This window comes from Hemiscyllium ocellatum, chromosome 42 (genome assembly GCF_020745735.1).
Source record: "Hemiscyllium ocellatum isolate sHemOce1 chromosome 42, sHemOce1.pat.X.cur, whole genome shotgun sequence".
Taxonomy (NCBI): Eukaryota; Metazoa; Chordata; class Chondrichthyes; order Orectolobiformes; family Hemiscylliidae; genus Hemiscyllium; species Hemiscyllium ocellatum.
Window position 1 is genome coordinate 33,226,295 of NC_083442.1, and position 18,568 is coordinate 33,244,862.

At 40.8% G+C, this 18,568-nt stretch overlaps 1 protein-coding gene and 1 non-coding gene across 2 annotated transcripts; one reads left to right on the plus strand and one right to left on the minus strand.

Moving 5' to 3' along the window:
- Positions 1–638: 638 nt before the first annotated feature.
- On the plus strand, positions 639–711 carry trnak-cuu (transfer RNA lysine (anticodon CUU)). The gene has a single exon. It is a non-coding gene; the product is annotated as a tRNA-Lys (tRNA).
- Positions 712–3,009: 2,298 nt separating this feature from the next.
- On the minus strand, positions 3,010–18,465 carry LOC132834862 (RCC1 domain-containing protein 1). The gene is made up of 9 exons (XM_060853959.1): positions 18,245–18,465; positions 16,205–16,438; positions 13,676–13,829; positions 12,064–12,185; positions 11,013–11,132; positions 6,707–6,886; positions 4,603–4,632; positions 3,608–4,179; positions 3,010–3,283 (listed from the first exon to the last, which is right to left on the minus strand). The coding sequence occupies exons 1-8, from the start codon at positions 18,438–18,440 to the stop codon at positions 4,031–4,033; spliced, it is 1,185 nt and encodes a 394-aa protein (XP_060709942.1). The 5' UTR covers positions 18,441–18,465; the 3' UTR covers positions 3,010–3,283; positions 3,608–4,030.
- Positions 18,466–18,568: the final 103 nt, after the last annotated feature.

An 18,568-nucleotide genomic window follows, 5' to 3' on the forward strand; every position in this document is an offset into this window, starting at 1 on the left:
GATAAGTTCCCTTGCCCTGAATCCTAAAAGTAGCAGCTACTGAAATAATGGAGACATTACCCTTGGATTGTGGAAGAAATACCAAAGGATTAGAAAACTGCCAATGTGACATCGCCATTCAAAAGGGAGACAAAAAGTGAGCAACCACAGGTTTATCAGTCTAACATCTTCTGTTGGAAGAACGTCAAAATCAATTATTAGGGATATCTCAATCTAATCAAGTAGATTAGCTTTATGAAAGAAAATTTATTAACATATTTTGAGGAAGTCTCACGTGCATAATGGGGAATCAGTAAATGTGTTATATTTGGACTTCAAGGGGTTCAACAAGATACCTCACAAAAGGTTAAGTCATAAGAGTCCCTAGTGTTAGAGATAGTATAATGGCATGGATAGAGAATTTGATAATGCACAGGAAACAGTGGAGGTCAGGGGTTCCTTTTCAACCTGTGACCAGTGAGGTTCTACAGGGAGCAGTGGTTGGGCTGCAACTGCATATAATGTATATAAATGACTCGGAATAAAGATAAGTTGCAAGAGGGAAACAAACAGTTTACAAGGAGATATGAATAGGTTAAGTAAGCGGAGTGGGCGATTGGAATGTAAATTTGGAAAAATGTAGATGGTTCAGTTTAGTAGCCTGGCTAGCTCAGTCGGTAGAGCATAGGACTCTTAATCCCAGGGTCATGGGTTTGAGCCCCACGTTGGGCGCGCTATTAATTTTACACAAAAAGCTGAATCTTTGAAAGGCACTGCTGCCTCACAGCACCAGGGACCCAGGTTCAATTCCTGCCTCGGGCAACTGTCTGTGTGGAGTTTGCACATTCTCCCAGTGTCTGCGTGGGTTTCCTCCCACAGTCCAAAGATGAGCAGGTTAGGTGAACTGGCCATGCTAAATTGCCCGTAGTGTTAGGTGCAGGAGTAATTGTAAGAGAATAGGTCTGGGTGAGTTGCTCTTTGGAGGGTCGGTGTGGACTTGTTGGGCCGAAGGGCCTGTTTCCACACTGTAGGGAATCTGATCAGATGGGAAAGCAAAACAACAGTGTACTATTTAAATGGAGAAATAGTTGCAGAAGGCTGCAACACAAAGAGACTTGTGGGTATTTACACATGAAACACAGAAAGCCAATACACAAGTGCTGCAGGTAATCAGGAAGGCTATTGGAATATTGGCCCTTATTTTACAGGGTGTCGGAGTATAAGAGTAGGAAAATCTTACTGCAATTGTACAAGGTGCTGGTGAGACCACATCTAGATCAGTTTATTTTCCCCCCAGGAAGGATATCATTTCTTTGGAGGGAGTTCAGAAAATGTTCATGAGGGGGATGATCTTCAGGATGGAGGAATAATCTTATGAGCAAAGACTAAGCAGGTTGAGATTTTACTCAATGGAGTTTATAAGAATGATTGAGAGGTAATCTTATTGAAACATATCTGATTCTTAAGGGTCTTGAGAAGATGAATGCTGAGAGGATGTTCCCCTCATTGGAGAATCTAGGACCAGAGGGCACAGTCTAAAACCGAGATGAGGAAGAATTTCTTCTCTCAGCGGGTTGTCTGTCCTTGCCATAAACAGCTGTGGGGCAGAGTTCTTGTGCAAACTTAAGATTAAGAAGAGATTTTTGATCAGTTGGGGAATCAATGTTACAAGGAAAGGGCAGGAGAGTGGATGTGAGGAATGTTGGATCAGCCATGATCCTATAGAATGGTGGAGCAAACACGATGGACCAAATGGCCTATTCCAGTTCCTATTTCTTATGGTCATTCCGCCAAAGACCTACAATATTTTCCTTTTCAAGTATGTATCTAAATCCCTCCTGACAGTTACTATCCAATCTGCTTCCAACAACCTTGAATCAAAATACAAAGATGTTTGAAGATCTGGAGCCACCAGCATTACCGTGAAGTATTTCTGAACTCCAGAAAATCTCTCTGTACTGTGCTGCAGAAGAGAAGAAAGTAAGTAACAAGCTTGAAGATAGATGTTTGACAGCTAGCAAGCAATGACAGGAAAGGAACTAAGTCTGGGGATTAACAAACCTGAAGAACATACTTCACTGAACACACATGGCTGTCATTTCTCGTCCAGAGCAGGATAAATTTAAATCCTCTGAACAGCCTGAGAATTTTCTTCAGATTGTAGAACACTGGTTCAATCCTGGAGAAGTGTTTCAGCCTTCTGTCCTAGGTCATCCACAGCCCTAAACATATTCATGGATAAAGAATCAAGGAGTAAAGGCAGATGATCAATTCCCATGCTTCGTCTATTCAACCTATATGCACAACATCTGTACACCTCTGTGGAGGAAAGGCATCACCGATGTTAAATATACAGGAAGGAGGCATGGTTAGAACTCAGACATGGTTAGAAGTCACACAACACCAGGTTATAGTCCAACAGGTTTATTTGGAAGCACTAACTTTCAGAGTGCTGCTCCTTCAACAGCGGTCTGAAAGCTAGTGCTTCCAAATAAACCTGTTGGACTATAACCTAGTGTTGTGTCATTTCTAACTTTGTACACCCCAGTCCAACACCGACATCTCCAAATCATGACTACTCTGGTATATGCAGGAGACACATATTATAATCTCAGGGAATTCTTTAATGGGAGGTGGCTGAGCCAGTGCCAATTACATCTACATCTAAGTCAGAACACAATTGCAAATTCTAATATCTGATGAAAAGGCCGCAAAAATAGCAACAAGTATGGGCTATCCAGTAATATCAACATCATGCTCAAAGCTAGAAGGAAGAAATGAATCACGAGCTAGGTAAAAGAAGCCAGAGCCCACAGGCCTTCATCTTTGACACTCCTTTACAGAAGTGAGCAGTGAGTAGTTCCATTAACCTGCTTACAAAGTGATTGCAGAGAAGTTACAACATTTTAAAATGCATCAAATTAAAATGAAAAAGTGTTTAATTTTAAATTTCAAATATCTGATTGTTAGGTGCTGATAAAAATGCTTTTCTGTGATATAAAGTTCATCTTTTTAATACCTTGTTAGACGTTACACATTTAACAGATTACAAACAATGTTTGCAAACTAGGAAAGTGCTAGAGGAAGCAGCTAAAGACAAAGTGATAAATAAGTTTTTCTCAAGATGGAGATGAAGCAGGTTGGAGTGATAGTGAAGAAGAGTACGGTGGTGGTTCAGTGGTTAGCACTGCTGCCTCAGTGCCAGGAACCCTGATTTGATTCCCACCTCAGGTGACTGTCTGTGTGGAGTTTGCACATTCTCCCCGTGTCTGTGTGGGTTTCCTCCAGGTGCTCCGGTTTCTTCCTACAATCCAAAGATGTGCAGGTTAGGTGAATTGGTCATGCTAAATTGCCCACAGTGTTAGGTGCATTAGTCAGGGGGAAATATCGGGTAGGGGAATGGGTCTGGGTGGGTTACTCTTTGGAGGATCGGTGTGGACTTGTTGGGCCAAATGGCCTGTTTCCATACTGTGGGGAATCTAATCTATTTTTTAAAAAATAGACTAGAGTTGAGATGTTAGAACAATTTACATGTTAAATTGAGCAATTGCCCAGGAAATCTGACCCGCGCGGCATGATGCTTACTGCATCAATAGGAACCAATAAGTTAATAAAGTCTCCAACTTACTGCTGTCTAGCAGCTGCTTCCTTCTCATGTCACTGGTTGTTCTGATTCCAATGTTTTAGCTTCAGCGAGACTTTCTCTTCCTGAAGGCATGTGAGCACTTTTGCTCTTCCAATACTTTATCCATTGTTAGTACTCTTCTCAAAGGTCAAGACTAAAATTGTCCACAGACTAATTTTATCACAGAAGCACCACAGTCCAGCTCACCAAATGCAGTTCACTGGACAAATTAGCAACAAAGACCAGTCCATTTTGTCCCATTCCTAACCCACAGGAATGCCAATTACTACCATGAGTAACTTAACAACAATTGACAATCGAGAGTTAATATAGTTCAATGCTTGATTACTCACTGCACCACTGTGCTGAATTTTGACATGATCCCAATTGTATTTCAGTGACTGACAGAACAAAATCATTGAAGGTTCAGAATTCTTCCTGTTGTGCAAACACAAAAGTGTTCCATGTTCCACAAACAACATCGAGAACAGAAAGACGGTTTTGTACAAAGTACTCAACAAGTCTTGGAAGATCAGAACTATTAGTCTGTCCATGGCCAAGCTGCCCATAGTTACCTGGAAAACATGAATAATCTGTAAACAAACCTGTGAAAATAATACACTTGTATCCGTACAAGAAAGTCACAAAGGACATAACTCAAATTGTTTTTAAAGCACAGTAACTGAAAATAGGAGAACGTATCTGCTGTTTTACAAAAGCAACATTCAACCACTTATCAACAAATTATATAATTAGTCTGTTTGATATTGTAATGGTTGTGCCAAAGGACACACAAAGAGCTTTAAGAATCTTATGGTACCTTCAATATCTGTCAGAACAGAAACGGATTCAAAAGATGGCATTTATAATAATGCTCAATACAACACGGTTGGCAAGCTAGATTCAGAGCCCAAACTCTCAACCTTCGAGTGTAAAAAAAAGCTGAGTAAAGATCAACACAAAAGCTTATTTCAACAGCCAACAAGATTAATACTTACCCCAGCCCCAGGTGAAGAGGTTCCCTTCCCCTGGAAAAGAGGGAAAATGATACTGTTCAAGTCAACAATGAAATAATATCAAAAATAATTTGGAGATTTATGAACATCAGGTTACATTCAGATCAGTTGCTGAATTGTAGAGAGAGCAGGCCGGAGGAGCCAAATGAAGCAATTATTTTTAAGAACGGTGGTCTAAAATATAGGAGATAATGATGGTTTGAGAAAAGGAAATTGTGGAAGATGATATTTACAGTTTTAAGAACATGTTACTGGAACACACTGTCACCCCAATCCACAAATGTTACCTTATGCAAGCAACGAAGGAGAATTCTAGACAAAATTGCAGTCTAATTGTATTCACAGCAGTTTTGCCCATAGAGTTTTTTTTTCCCAATCATGGTCAATTGTTCTGGGCTCAGTATAGTAACAACCACTTTATTGATTCCTGGGCATATGACCAGAGCTGTGTGTGGTCAATGGCAAAAGCTTCTAGCCTGGAGAGTGAAGGCACTTAAATCTCTTTCTGTCTCTCTCTCTCCTGTGTAAAGAAGAGATAGAAGATCTCCTGATATCCTCTCTCACTCACTATTTCCTTGTAAGTGCCCTTTCTATAAATTCCTATGTTGAAAGGAAAACGAAAAGGAAAAAACACATTCCTCAATTAATGATAGACTAAGGATCAATATATCCACAAATCTGTCATTAGCAAAGAAAGCTAAAATAAAACTAGTCATTGATATCTGTGATTCAGTCTTTCTACTCACTCTCAACCCATAATACAGTACTTGTGTCTTCTCTTGGCTCATTGAGTGTTTATTTGTGTATGTACAGGAACTTTTAAAAAGAAAGGGCAGAATTTAAGTTATAGAGTTAGAAGTTAGCAATTCATGTTTCTTTCCAGCAATTAGTTCAAAACAGTTTAATTACAGTAAATGGTTATTTACTTGCTAATAATTAAATCCTGGTCTGTATGTTATTTAAAGTTGAATCAGTAAGGTAGATGCAGTTGGGCAATTCCATGATTGTATCAAATCTTTATAACTGTACGACTCCAGGTATAATGGGGTTGCACTTCCAATGCATTACCCTAGTGAATTGTGTCTAAGGCCTAATCCTATTCCTAATTCATATGAGTTTTCCTTGACACATTTTACCATGGGGCGGCACGGTGGTTAGCACTGCTGCCTCACAGCGCCAGAGACCTGGGTTCAATTCCCGCCTCAGGCAACTGTCTGTGTGGAGTTTGCACATTCTCCCCATGTCTGTGTGGGTTTCCCGCGGGTGCTCTGGTTTCCTCCAACAGTCCAAGAAAAAAATGCGCAGGTTAGGTGAATTGACCATGCTAAATTGCCCGTAGTGTTACGGGAAGGGGTAAATGTAAGGTAATGAATCTGGGCGGGTTGCTCATCAGAGGGTCAGTGTGGACTTGTTGGGCTGAAGGGCCTGTTTCCACATTGTAAGTAATCTAAAAAAAGCCCATAAATAGAATTTCAATTGTAAGTTCAAGTTCTAAGATTCGTTGTTAATAGCAAACAAATAATGCCTCCACATTATGAAAGAAATGAAAATAAATCATTTATAATTTTGAGAACAGACTAATCTTCACTGATTTATCTCGTCGGCAATGTATTCAAATAATAAGACCCAAGAGTTTTACTGAAATTGCTACGACAGTTTATCACAAAGTGGTAGAAAGACATGTTACTGTTTCAAATATTAATCTAGCTTTATTGTATCATTCCTGTTTCAGTTTTAGCTTATTCTTCTCATTTTTAGTTTTGAGCGCTCCTTTTGGAGTAGATTTTCTGTTCACCACCAATAGTATGGCAAATCAATAATCTGGTAAATAGAATATAATACTTCATGCTTATCAGGACAGTTAAGTACCAGAGAGTAACCTTCAGAGTTAACCATCTCATTTAGACAGCATGGAAGGAGATAGACTCTCCCAATGTTAAAATTCAACATTATCACATCAAAGTGGCTTGTTTTACAATGGAGCTTAGTGGCTACATCCTGTGAACCTCTCAAAACAATCAGTTTTCTTCAAGCCAATTTACCAAGCCAAAAATATTATCAGTACTCAGTAATGGCTGTTACTTACTGGTGATGACCGCACTATGTCGTGACCCACAGCTGACTTTGCTGACCTCTGACTCCTCTGGTAAATCCAGCAGTGCAGGAAATGCTTGAATTGAGATGAAGACGTTAGAATCATCCCCATCTGCTTTCTTATTTGCAGATTTTATAACCCCGTTGTTTGCATCACTCAAGGACGGCGTGTCTGTGAGTAAAATGTATGTAAAATCAGAGACTAAGCTTAACGTTAATATGTAAACATCAGTTAATCCAACTAAATATTTATTGCTGTTTAAAAAGAAAACTTAACATGAAAAGTGATGACCATGATTACCTACAGTGTGGAAACAGGCCCTTTGGCCCAACAAGTCCACACTGACCCGCCGAAGCGCAACCCACCCATATCCCTACACTTACCCCTTCACCTAACACTACAGGCAATTTAGCATGGCCAATTCACCTGACCTGCACATTTTGTTTTGGACTGTGGGAGGAAACCGGAGCACCCTGGAGGAAACGCACGCAGACACGGGGAGAATGTGCAAACTCCACAGTCAGTCGTCTGAGGCGGGAATTGAACCCGGGTCTCTGGCGCTGTGAGGCAGCAGTGCTAACCACTGTGCCACCGTGCCGCCCACAAATGAATCACATCAAATATAAAGAAGTCATTGAGTAATTTGTCAGTTCTCATTGATGCTCATCCTGTCTCATTTTTATGCTGGGGCAAATGCTGCAACTACGTAAGGTCATTAGTATGCATCTGCTCTGCATAACTTCAACTCTAATCTACACATGCTAATCTCTTAAATTCAGTTAGTGCAAAACCACATTGTAACTTTGCAGTGTGGTCCTCCCAAGGCCAATGTTCTGTAGAGACATGCTGAGAATTCAGTTACACTCAAAAAGACTGGCACAAAAACAAATGCACTGGGAGCTTTTGGGTCAAGACAGTAAAATCACCATTTTTGAACGGTTTTATGACTTTCAATGGCTTGAGAGTTTGTTTGCCTCATTTTTGGAGGTAATTCTGTAATACCAAGGGGCATGGCAGAATCTGAGAAATAGCAACACACAGTTAAAACATTTAAACATTTGGACATGGATGGCTTAGCTAATTAAGAGAGCAAGCAGCTGAGCCACACCATTGGAAAACGTGTTTTTTAAGAAAATGTGTTTTAATATTATTTAACAGTACGGAATGTACAAATACATAACATAATTAAGCAGAGTCAGCATGGCTCCATGAAGGAGAAATCATACCCGGCAAATTTCTAATGGTTCTTTGAGAAGGTAACAAGCAAGATGTATAAAGGAGAGTCAGTATATGCAATACAGTTGGATTTCTAAAAGGCTTTTAACGTTTATTGTATATAAGGCTACTTAAGTTAAAGGCTGATGTCGGGGGTAATAACTCAGCATGGATAGAGATTGGCTACAGATAAAGAGTTTGGATAAAGGGGACATTTTCAGGATGGATGTAACTCAAAGTTCCACAAGGATTAGTACTGAGGCCACAGTTATGATATATATTAACAACTTGTTGATAGACGCAAACTTTGCAGATGACATGATAATAGGTGGGGAAAAAAAAGTATTGAGGATGACACAAAATGAACGGGTAAAAATTGCAGATGGAACACAATGTGAGGAAATGTAAGGAAGATTTATGGCTCTGCAATTTGATAGGATAAAGAGCTGAATAATAATTAGATGGAGAAAGACTGCAGAAAGTTGCAGCACAGATGAATTTGGAGATCCCTTGTGCATGAACCATCCAGGTTCAGTGGGTAATAGGGAAGGCAAATGAACTGTTAAATTTTATTTTTAAAAAATGAAATATAAAAATAGGGAATAAAAGCAAATTGCTGTGAAAGCTGAAACAAACACAGAACGCTGGTGAAACACATCAAATCTGGCAGCATCTTTGGAGAGAGCAACAAAGAGAATGCTCCAAATCTGAAGAAGTCATTTCAGACCTAAAACATAAACACTTTCTCTCTCCACAGATACTGCCAGACCTGTATTCTCTGTGTTTGATAAAAATAGGTAGGTCATGCAAAAACTACACAAGGCACTAGTCAGACCACATCTGGAATACTGCGAACAGTTTTGGCTACTCTAATCTAAGGAAAAATATTCTAGCATTGGAACCTTCCAGAGGTTCACTAGGTTGTTTGAGTAGGTTGGGTTTGTACTCACTGGAGTTTAGAAAATGAGAAGCTAATCCTTATTGAAACATACACAATTCTTAGGTGGCTTGACAGTGTGGATATAAAGAGATCTAGGAGCAATGGACATAATACCTGTATCACAGTAAGAAGTTGCCCATTTAAGACAGAGCAAGGAGAAATCTTTCCTCCCAACAAGTAATCAATCTGTGGAATTCCTCTCTGCAGAGGGCTGCAGTGGCTAGGTCAATAAGTATAATCAAGGATCAGATAGACCTTTAATCAGAAAAGAAATCAAGGAGTTCGGGGATAAGACAGGTAAGTGGAGTTGGGGATTTTCAGATCAGCCATGATCTCATGGAACGGAGGAGCAGGCTTGTTGGGCTGAATGGATACAGTTGCTCTTATGTTCTATGGTCACACTGACCAGGGAGGTTTCAGAATTGGCAGTCACTCATCTGAAATAGCTAATGGAACCATAGTAGACAACCCAACTACACTCAGTTTTCCTACGTTTAAATTCAAGCATTTTTCTCTCCCAATAAAGCAATTCTGCTTGAAAATGCACATGTCCACCAGATCAGTGCATAGGAACAGGAGTTGGCCATTCAGCCCATCAAGCTCCACCATTCAAATAGATCATGGCTTATCATCTGTTTCAACATCACTTTCCCACACACTCTCTGTATTCCTTGATGTCATTAGTTTTCCAAAATCTAGCAACTTTGATTTTGTAAAATCACAATTATTGAGCTTCCACAGTACTCTAGAGTGCAGAATTCCAGTGATTCACCACCCTCTGAGTAAAGAACTTCCTCATTTCAGTCTTAAACACGCCAACCTTATTCTGAGATTACATTGCCTTGTTTTATACACATCAGCCAGAAGAAACATTTTATCAACATCCCTGTGATGCCCTGTCAGAATTTTCTAAGTGCCAATGTGATCACTTCTCATTCTTCAAAACTCTAGAGTATACAGACTCAGGTTCCTCTATCTTTCCTCACAGCACAATCCTAAATCCCAGGGATTAGTTGTTGAATCCTTGTTGCACTCTTTCTATGGCAAGTTTATCTTTCCTTATATAAGGTGATACAGGATTAGTTTCAGATGTGATGTATTACATAACCAAACTGCAGTATTGCACAGTGTAGATTCAATACCTTGACCAATCGGAATTAACCTGCCTGGGTTAAAAGTTAAATAGAGGCTGAGAGTCAACTGTCAGTCATTGTTAACTGGTGCAATAGTTCTTCCAGATTTCACTTGCCAACCCATTACTACTCCTCCCCCAATATTTTAAACTTGGCTTTACCCTTAAAATGTTTTCCTTGTGAACTGTCCTGATGAGTGCAGGGCAAAAAGCTTCAACAAAAACGTGTGTTATTTTCTCCAACAATGCACTGGTGCATACATAGTGCAGCGCTCCCCAAACATTTCCCATCCTTTGCATTTCAAGGCTTGAAAATTGCCATGATCCCTAGTTAAAAAAGGTCAGTTATGTCACATCTATCATTTAAAAACTGTGATGATTTAGAAGAGACTTTATAGATGTAAGACCCAGGAACGTTTCATGGCAGCCGTTGCTGGGTTGTGGCTCATAAACCTGAAATGTCATCGGTTTCGGTATCCCAGAAATATTAAAACCCCTTTCTGCAACAAATGCTTAAAAGAACATTTTCAAGGAAAAGCACAAGAAATAGTTTCTTTTATTTTCAAAGAACACATCAGCTTTCATGAACATATACCACATTTCTTATATCTCTTTATGCGTAGGGCAACCTGTGTGTACAAAATTTTCACACTGCAATATGAGACCATCTCACTTTGAGGAGGGAAACATGGTTAAAAAGTACACATTTTTTTCTGGCAATTAGAAAAGAACATATGTGATTTTATCACAAGCATTAGGAAAATATTAAAACATATCTCTGCTTGTGTGAGACAAAAGACTCTTCAAGACCATTAGTGATCTCGTCAGTCTTTGGATTATGCATAAAACAAACATTCATCCTTCAGTTGCACTACACAGTAGTATTCACCAAGAGTGAAAAGCGTCAACGTAAAGAAGGAACATGCAGCACAGCAAGGGCAAATCTTGCAACTCAATTTTTGTTGAAAGTATCCTTACATTTCAGATGTACACAATAATTCTCATCTTACCCTGTCCTGAGAGCCCCTTCTGCCAAGAGGTCTTCTGCTGCTTCTCCTCAGAGCATGACTTCGCAGGAAGGCCCAACTGCCCAGACTCATTCCATCCCCACACATACAAATCTCCTGATGCTAAAGGGATTTAAAAAGAAAACACAAGGACAAATAATGGCTAGTTTTGAATAAATATATTCAGAAACTAGGCTTACACATTTAAGTATTGCCAATGGCAGATGTGGGTAAACATCTAGTTGTGCTTTAGATTCCTGTAATTTCTCAGTTATTCAGAGAGCCTTAACCAACTATGGTACCCCACTGTCATTCCTAAACAACCTATTTTAGAAACTGCTATTATTGGGTACACGCATAGTGTTACACTGGAGTATACAGAGCAGAAGGTCCCCTGCTTGATTCTTGCTCTATTCTAAATTAGTTGATCCAAGTAAAGTCATCAGATGGACCTTAAAGAAACAAATCTTAATGCTACTGCTGTAAACGGCCATCCCTGGCCAATCAGATAAGGACAGGATCTGGCTCAAATATATGGTTTCCTTAAATGAATATTCAGGCTCACAAATAAAAAGATTACATGAATGAGGCACCAGGGGTATGAGATGCTCCAGTATGCCTCAATATCTGCAGAGGCACAGGAGAAGAAACCAGGTGAAAAGTTGTTTTGGAACAGTCTTTTAGATGTGACACTCAGTTTCAGACATAAAGGCAGTGAAGGATAGAACAGGAGCCAAATGCAACAACCAGAGTCTTCTATTTATATTAGGTTAAATGAATCCCCAGTTCAAGTCCACCAGCTGAATACAATTTAAACACTTGGTTAGTATACCATCAACAGCAGGGTCTGCCATCAGTACATGGAGAAAAGTGAACCTTATCAGCAAGCAATAGAGAGGATACTAACATAGTATTCCTATGGGGAAAAGAAACAGCACGACCATTTGTCTCCAGTACTACAGAATACCAGTGTCAGAGAAGGGCGTATGAGAGGAAATTCAGGTATCTGTAAATATATTGTAAATGAAGATGCTACTGCAGCAATATACCTTACCACTTGAACTCACAGAATGCCAGCCTCCAGCTGCTACTTCAGCCATAGCCAGCCCATGTAATGCCTCCACAATACGTGGTTCTGCTTCATCCTCAACACCACCATGTCCCAACTGACCATGCCTGCAAAAATATCACTACAGTGAAAAACAAGCGTTGTTTCAATATCTTCAACAACCTTCAAGTTCCTTCCCAAAGTAAATCAGTCCCAAGAGGTTTCACAGACAAAAAACAAATCAACAATAGCAGGAGTGACACCATAGCAGAAAAGGTTGATACCGAAGATATTTGTAAAAATAGGAAATACGTAATGATAGATATATTCGGAGAATAGTGTTGAAAAAGCTGTAAGTTTAGAGAAGGAGATGTATTCTCAGTTAAAATTACCATACAATGCTGTCAATGCTATTTTAATAAAGATTAGAGCACCTATAGAGGTGTGAAATCAGTTCCATGGTAACAACCACAAAGCATTTTCCAAACTGAAAGCTGTTCAGTTTTCTTTTTTTTTCCCCAGATATTCTCTTTCCCCTAATGCTGGAGGTGCTTCTGTACTTTTGTAGTGGTGTTCACTGCCCTTCAGTACTTCATGCACAAGTCTGTATAATTAATGCTGGCACGTTATTTCCACTTGAAATTTTATTATGGCCAAGTCCAATGCTGCCAAACCATGTTCATTTTCCAAATGGTTCAGTGGATATTAAACAGCAATTGGAACATTGGCTGGTACTTTTCACCATGGCCCAAGGGCAATTATTCAGCGATTACATCTAACCATGATCAATCAACTCAGCAGAAACAAGCAAATAAACTAGACCGTCTTGTTTTTATTCTGCAATGGAGCATCAAGAATGCTCACTTTGTGGATTTCACTTAATCAGTTAATGGTATTTTAGATCCAGAATTATTGGATGGCTAAATTTAAGCTGTAACCAATCAAATCTACATTTCTTAATCCAAGGCCAAGTCCAATTTTCACATTATTGCTTCTGAGGTCAGGAGCATATTTCCACAAGTCAGGTCAAAATGTACCAGGTCAAATATCAAACAATGTACAAATGCTTAATGTACAGGATAGTATAATTCAATATTATAACAAAGATTCAATCAAGTACGTACAGAATGAAATAATGGTTTGAAAACTGAAGCAGAATTGATTTTAAAGATAAAATCAATATTAAGTGAATGGGAGATATGGTACAATGATCAGAGCTATTTTCAGAATATCTAACCATTACCACTGAATTTTAACCATATTTAGAGGCTCTAATATCCAAGACAATAACAAGCAATTATATAACACCTTTAATATTATAAAAGATAGAAAGTGACATCATGCTATACAAGAATTTTTTAAAATTTACATCAGCTTGTTATGGTCACTAATGACAAATGGGAATTCCATCATCACTTCAAATTTAGGCAAAAAATAGTGTTTTAACCCACATGGGTCATGCATAGATCCCTTAAGGCTGGGTACAAAAACACATTTGAATATCTAGATTTAAACCAAACTCTTGGTTGCTACTGAATCCTTTGTTATTTTGAGTCTAAAATCTAGAATATTAGTCAATAATCTACGAGCACACACGTAGCTACAGAGTAGGTCTTACCGTCCTGAGCCCCAGGAATACACTGTCAAATCACAGCTCAGGAGGACAGCATGCTCACTGCCAAGTGCCAGCTTTCTCGCACAAAGTTGTGGTGACAATGGTTTGTAAAATGGAGGTGTTGTTGTGACATACCCACCAGGGATCAGTGGAAGTGCTTAGGGGGGAAAACAGAGGAATAAAATAAGTGTTTTACCTTGTTATTCCCTGGTAATTAGAAAAACTACCCAAAGTGGCAAAAACATAAATACCTAGTGTCTTCACTGAGTTAATAAATTAATTTGGATGGAAAAAAAAGGTGTTTTAATGACATCTGTGTTTTTGGGCCAGATAACAGTAACTCAGCCCAAGGTGCCACTCCTCATCATTACCCAGCTCTTCCAATTGCAACACAAAATGTATAGTCGATCAACAACAGTAAAAGAAGATTAATGTATTCACAATAATGTTTCTAAGAGACATGCTACAATTTTACAGCATGTTTAAGTTCTTCTCTTGCTTCTTAAATTAGGGAGAGTGAAGCAAGTTATAGCACCCCCCACCATCTTGACACAGAATCAAGGACTGTCAGGCCCTGAGACTTGTTATTAATCTCACCATGTATTTAACTAGCAAGCCACATCAGTCAAATTGAATTCTCTTTGAGGAGTAACTTGATCCTGATGCATAAGTCAACTGCACATCTTGATTAATGAGAGGAGAGCACTAAGTCATCTTCCACTGATTTAAACTGCAGTTGATACATCACCAGGAACCATTCCCAATTAATTCCCTGTTTCCTCATGGCAGAAAAGATAACATTGCAGCATTAACTGTATTACAACACTTGCACAGTGGAATCAAATTCAATGTACAGCATGTTTATACAACAACTGTACTGAAATTATAAGCAAGTGACTAACCTTTCAAGGATTACCAATAGAGTTTAAACATTGTTCTCAGCAATGGATTTTGGGTTGGCTGTTGTACAAAGTACTCAACTTACCTCTACAGGAGATATTGTCACAACACATTAGCTCTGAATGCAGGAACTGTTTTTCAATGTCCTAACGTGCAGCATACCAATGAATATTAAATATTAATTTAGTTTTAGATACTAGTACTCAATAAATAGGTTAGTTCAGTATTGGGTGTAATTGTTGCAGAACAATGTTATTCATTATCAGTGTCAATGGCCACAAACTTACCAAATGCCTTATTCAAGAGCTGCTCTGATCAGTGTGTAATTACAAATGACAGCACATTGAACTTCACCTGTGATTTTCCAATTCATGTCAGTAATGTCATTGTGTAGGCTTCCCCACACAAAGAAAAAGAAAACATGCTTACTGCAAATACACAATGTCATTTTAATGGGAGGGAGCCTCATTCACCAGACAAACGCCAGGACAGGTTTAACGTGTCTTGCCAGGAATGTGTTAAATTTTACTCTTTTAAACAAAGTAAAACTTCCTTGCACTGTTCTCACCAAACACTCCCACGACAAGGACAACAGAGGGTTACACATACAGAGTAAAACTTTCTCTACATGTCCCCATCAAACACTCCCAGGACAGAGACAGTATGAGATAGATGTTAGATTCTAAGCTAGAGCTGCACAGCAGAGTTCAAGTGGCTTTAAATGGAAGTCAAAAGACAAAAAGCAGCAAATCTTCTAAGTGCCATACTACAAGTCACAAAGATGTGCAGTTCAGGGTGGATTGGCCATGCTAAATTGCCCGTAGTGTTAGGTAAGGGGTAAATGTAGGGGTATGGGTGGGTTGCGCTTCGGCGGGTCAATGTGGGCTGAAGGGCCTGTTTCCACATTGTAAGTAATCTAAAAAAAAAAGTACCAGGGATCTATCAACACTGAGTTATTACCAACACTTAATTGAAACAAATTTGAAATTTTACCAAAGCATGAACCAACAGCATCTAATTACAAAAAAACCCATCCCATTTCAAATTCTTCTATATGTATGTGGTGAGAAATCTATTTGAAGACCCTTAATACTTAGGAAAATATTGATGAATTGGCAAAAGTCTCTGACTACAAGATTTGATTTAACTCAGTTATAGTAATTTGACATTCCTGACGAAGGGCTTATGCCCAGAACGTCAACGCTCCTGCTCCTCGGATGGTGTCTGACGTGCTATGCTTTACCAGCACCACACTTTTTGATATAGTAATTAGCAGCTCAGTTACACACACTTGAAAGTTCAATTCCATCTCTGCTGATGGAGTCAGTCTCAGCTGGTACTCATTATTACCACTGACTTGAATTATACTACCGACAAGATGAGGGAAGAAATAGGCACATGAAAGAAAAAGTCAGAAATCTGCTCCAAACCTAGCATCTAGACTATACACAGATAGGGCCAAATCACACCGAGCCACATGGGTCAGTACTAATGAACCACTGGCATCTATATTTACATACAGCAGGGAAATAGCCCAAGGAGGCAGAAAATGCATGAAAATATTAAAAAAGCAAAAGAGAGCAGTAGGAATAGGAGCAGGTGAAAGGCTTGTACTGCATTTTAGTTACCAACCTGTACATTGCTTTTCCCCGTCCTTCAGCTGCCTCGTCCAAGTCAAGTCACCCGTGACCTCTCCAGTACAAAGCTTCTGGATATCTCTGCATTCCACTCGATCCTGCCATAACATTAACAAGTACTTCTCAGAGGACAGGATGTCCGTGCAATCCTGATGGGCTTGGTTATTAATGCACATCTGCCGCCAAGGGCGACCATCAACAAAGCCGAACAAATAAGTAGATCCATCATCTGAAACAAAACTGAAATAAGTTACTAGGATGCAACAATTTCTTTGGGTTTATTCTGCCTACAAAAAACTACAATGGAAGATAAAATCATTTAATGATATTAATCTGTAAACCTGTTTTTTTCCCTTCCCCTGAAAGCACCGATCCAAGTATTTTTCCATTACATTTTCAATGGGCCAACTTTCACCTTAATAGAAGTACTGCTCATTTGCAAGTGGAATGGGCCAAGATGCAGAAAACATCAGTATTGAAACAAACTATTGACCAGCTTTAATAAAACTCAATTGGATAGATTTTGTTAGATATGGGGACCAGGGTATATGAAGTAAAGGCACCATCCCTGAGGAACCACAGGAGCACGATGGCATATTTGGGAACATGTGGCCCTGAGAATCCTCAACATTGCGCATTGAGGAACTGGAGTCAATGTCAAACACCATCAAGAAAACCTCATAACTGCCACTTACCACCCTCCCTTAGCTATCAGTAACTCATCCACCCTTTGATTTCAAAAACAAATGAAGAATAAAAATAGGGAATAAAAGCAAAATACTGCAGAACCTAGAATGCTGAAGCTGGAGAAACTTAGCGGGTCTGGGAATATCTATAGAGTGTAACAGAGCAGATTAGGCATGATTTTATGAAATGGCAATCTGGCTCAAGGCCCTGAATAGCCTACTTATGCTTCTAATTTGCCCATTCAGAATTGTTTTTTGTGCTTGCGTATAACTTGCAGACTCATGGCTCCGGATGCAAATATTTTCCACCTCAGAATCGCCACAATCACCAGAGACATCCCCTACCTAAGACTCTTCCCCAACTCACCTGACTCCACCCCTCATTCCTGAGACTCCATCCCATCCCCATACTCTACCCCTCCCGAGACTCCATCCCCTCTCCCCAAGACCCCATTCCTAGACACTGTCCCCTCACCTTGTTAAAAATCACACACCAGCTTATAGTCCCACAGGTTTAATTGGAAGCACTAGCTTTCAGAGCGTCGCTCCTTCATCAGGTGGTTGTGTTCTCACCCTGACACTCCGCCCCCTTGCCCATAGACCCCCCACCTTTCCCACAGACCCCACCTCCTTTCCCACAGACCCCACCTCCTTTCCCACAGACTCCACCCCTTTCCCCCAGACTCCACCTCCTTTCCCCCAGACTCCACCTCCTTTCCCCCAGACTCCACCTCCTTTCCCCCAGACTCCACCTCCTTGCCCAGACTCCACCTCCTTGCCCAGACTCCACCTCCTTTCCCACAGATCCCTGCCTCCTTTCCCACAGATCCCCGCCTCCTTTCCCACAGATCCCCGCCTCCTTTCCTAGACTCCACCTCCTTCCCCATAAACTCCACTCTTTTCCCACAGACCCCGCCTCCTTCCCCACAGACCCCACCTCCTTTCCCACAGACCCCACCTCCTTTCCCACAGACCCCACCTCCTTTCCCAGACCCTGCCTCCTTCCCCACAGACCCCACCTCCTTTCCCAGACCCTGCCTCCTTTCCCACAGACCCCACCTCCTTTCCCAGACCCTGCCTCCTTTCCCACAGACCCCACCTCCTTTCCCAGACCCCGCCTCCTTTCCTAGACTCCACCTCCTTTCCCAGACCCCGCCTCATTTCCCACAGACCCCACCTCCTTTCCCAGACCACGCCTCCTTTCCTAGACTCCACCTCCTTCACCAGACCCCGCCTCCTTTCCCACAGACCCCGCCGATCCCTTGAGACTCCACCCCCTACCCGTGAGGCACCTTCCATCACCTGAGGCTGACCCCTCCCCGTGTCAGATGAAGCCCCCGGGCCCTAACCTCGCAGGCAGGCAGTGTAACTCCAGGCTGGGCTCATCTTCCTCAGGGAGGATCCGTCCGCCGGCCACTGTCCGGCTTTCCCCGGGCTGTGCACGGTCACCGTGACGGGCTCCAGGACCTTCCCGTCCCCCTGGTTGGCGACCTGCCCGAACTGATTAAACCCGAAGCCAAACCAGCGGCCAGTCGACGCCGCCATTTTCCCAGGGGCTGCCACCCACCGAATTCACGAAGCTCCAATCGCGCAGACTCAGAAAACACCGCTGAGTCCTCACTCCCAGCAGGCAGCGCGAAACCAAACGACCTCACTCCCAGAATCCACCGCGC

Coding starts and splice junctions, on each gene's coding strand:
- LOC132834862 (XM_060853959.1), bottom strand. CDS start 18,440: ATGGCGGCGTCGACTGGCCGCTGGTTTGGCTTCGGGTTTAATCAGTTC. Junction 13,830..16,204: donor CGGGGAAAAGCAATGTACAG/GTTGGTAACTAA, acceptor TTCCCCCCTAAG/CACTTCCACTGATCCCTGGT. Junction 11,133..12,063: donor GCATTCTGTGAGTTCAAGTG/GTAAGGTATATT, acceptor AAATCCCTTTAG/CATCAGGAGATTTGTATGTG.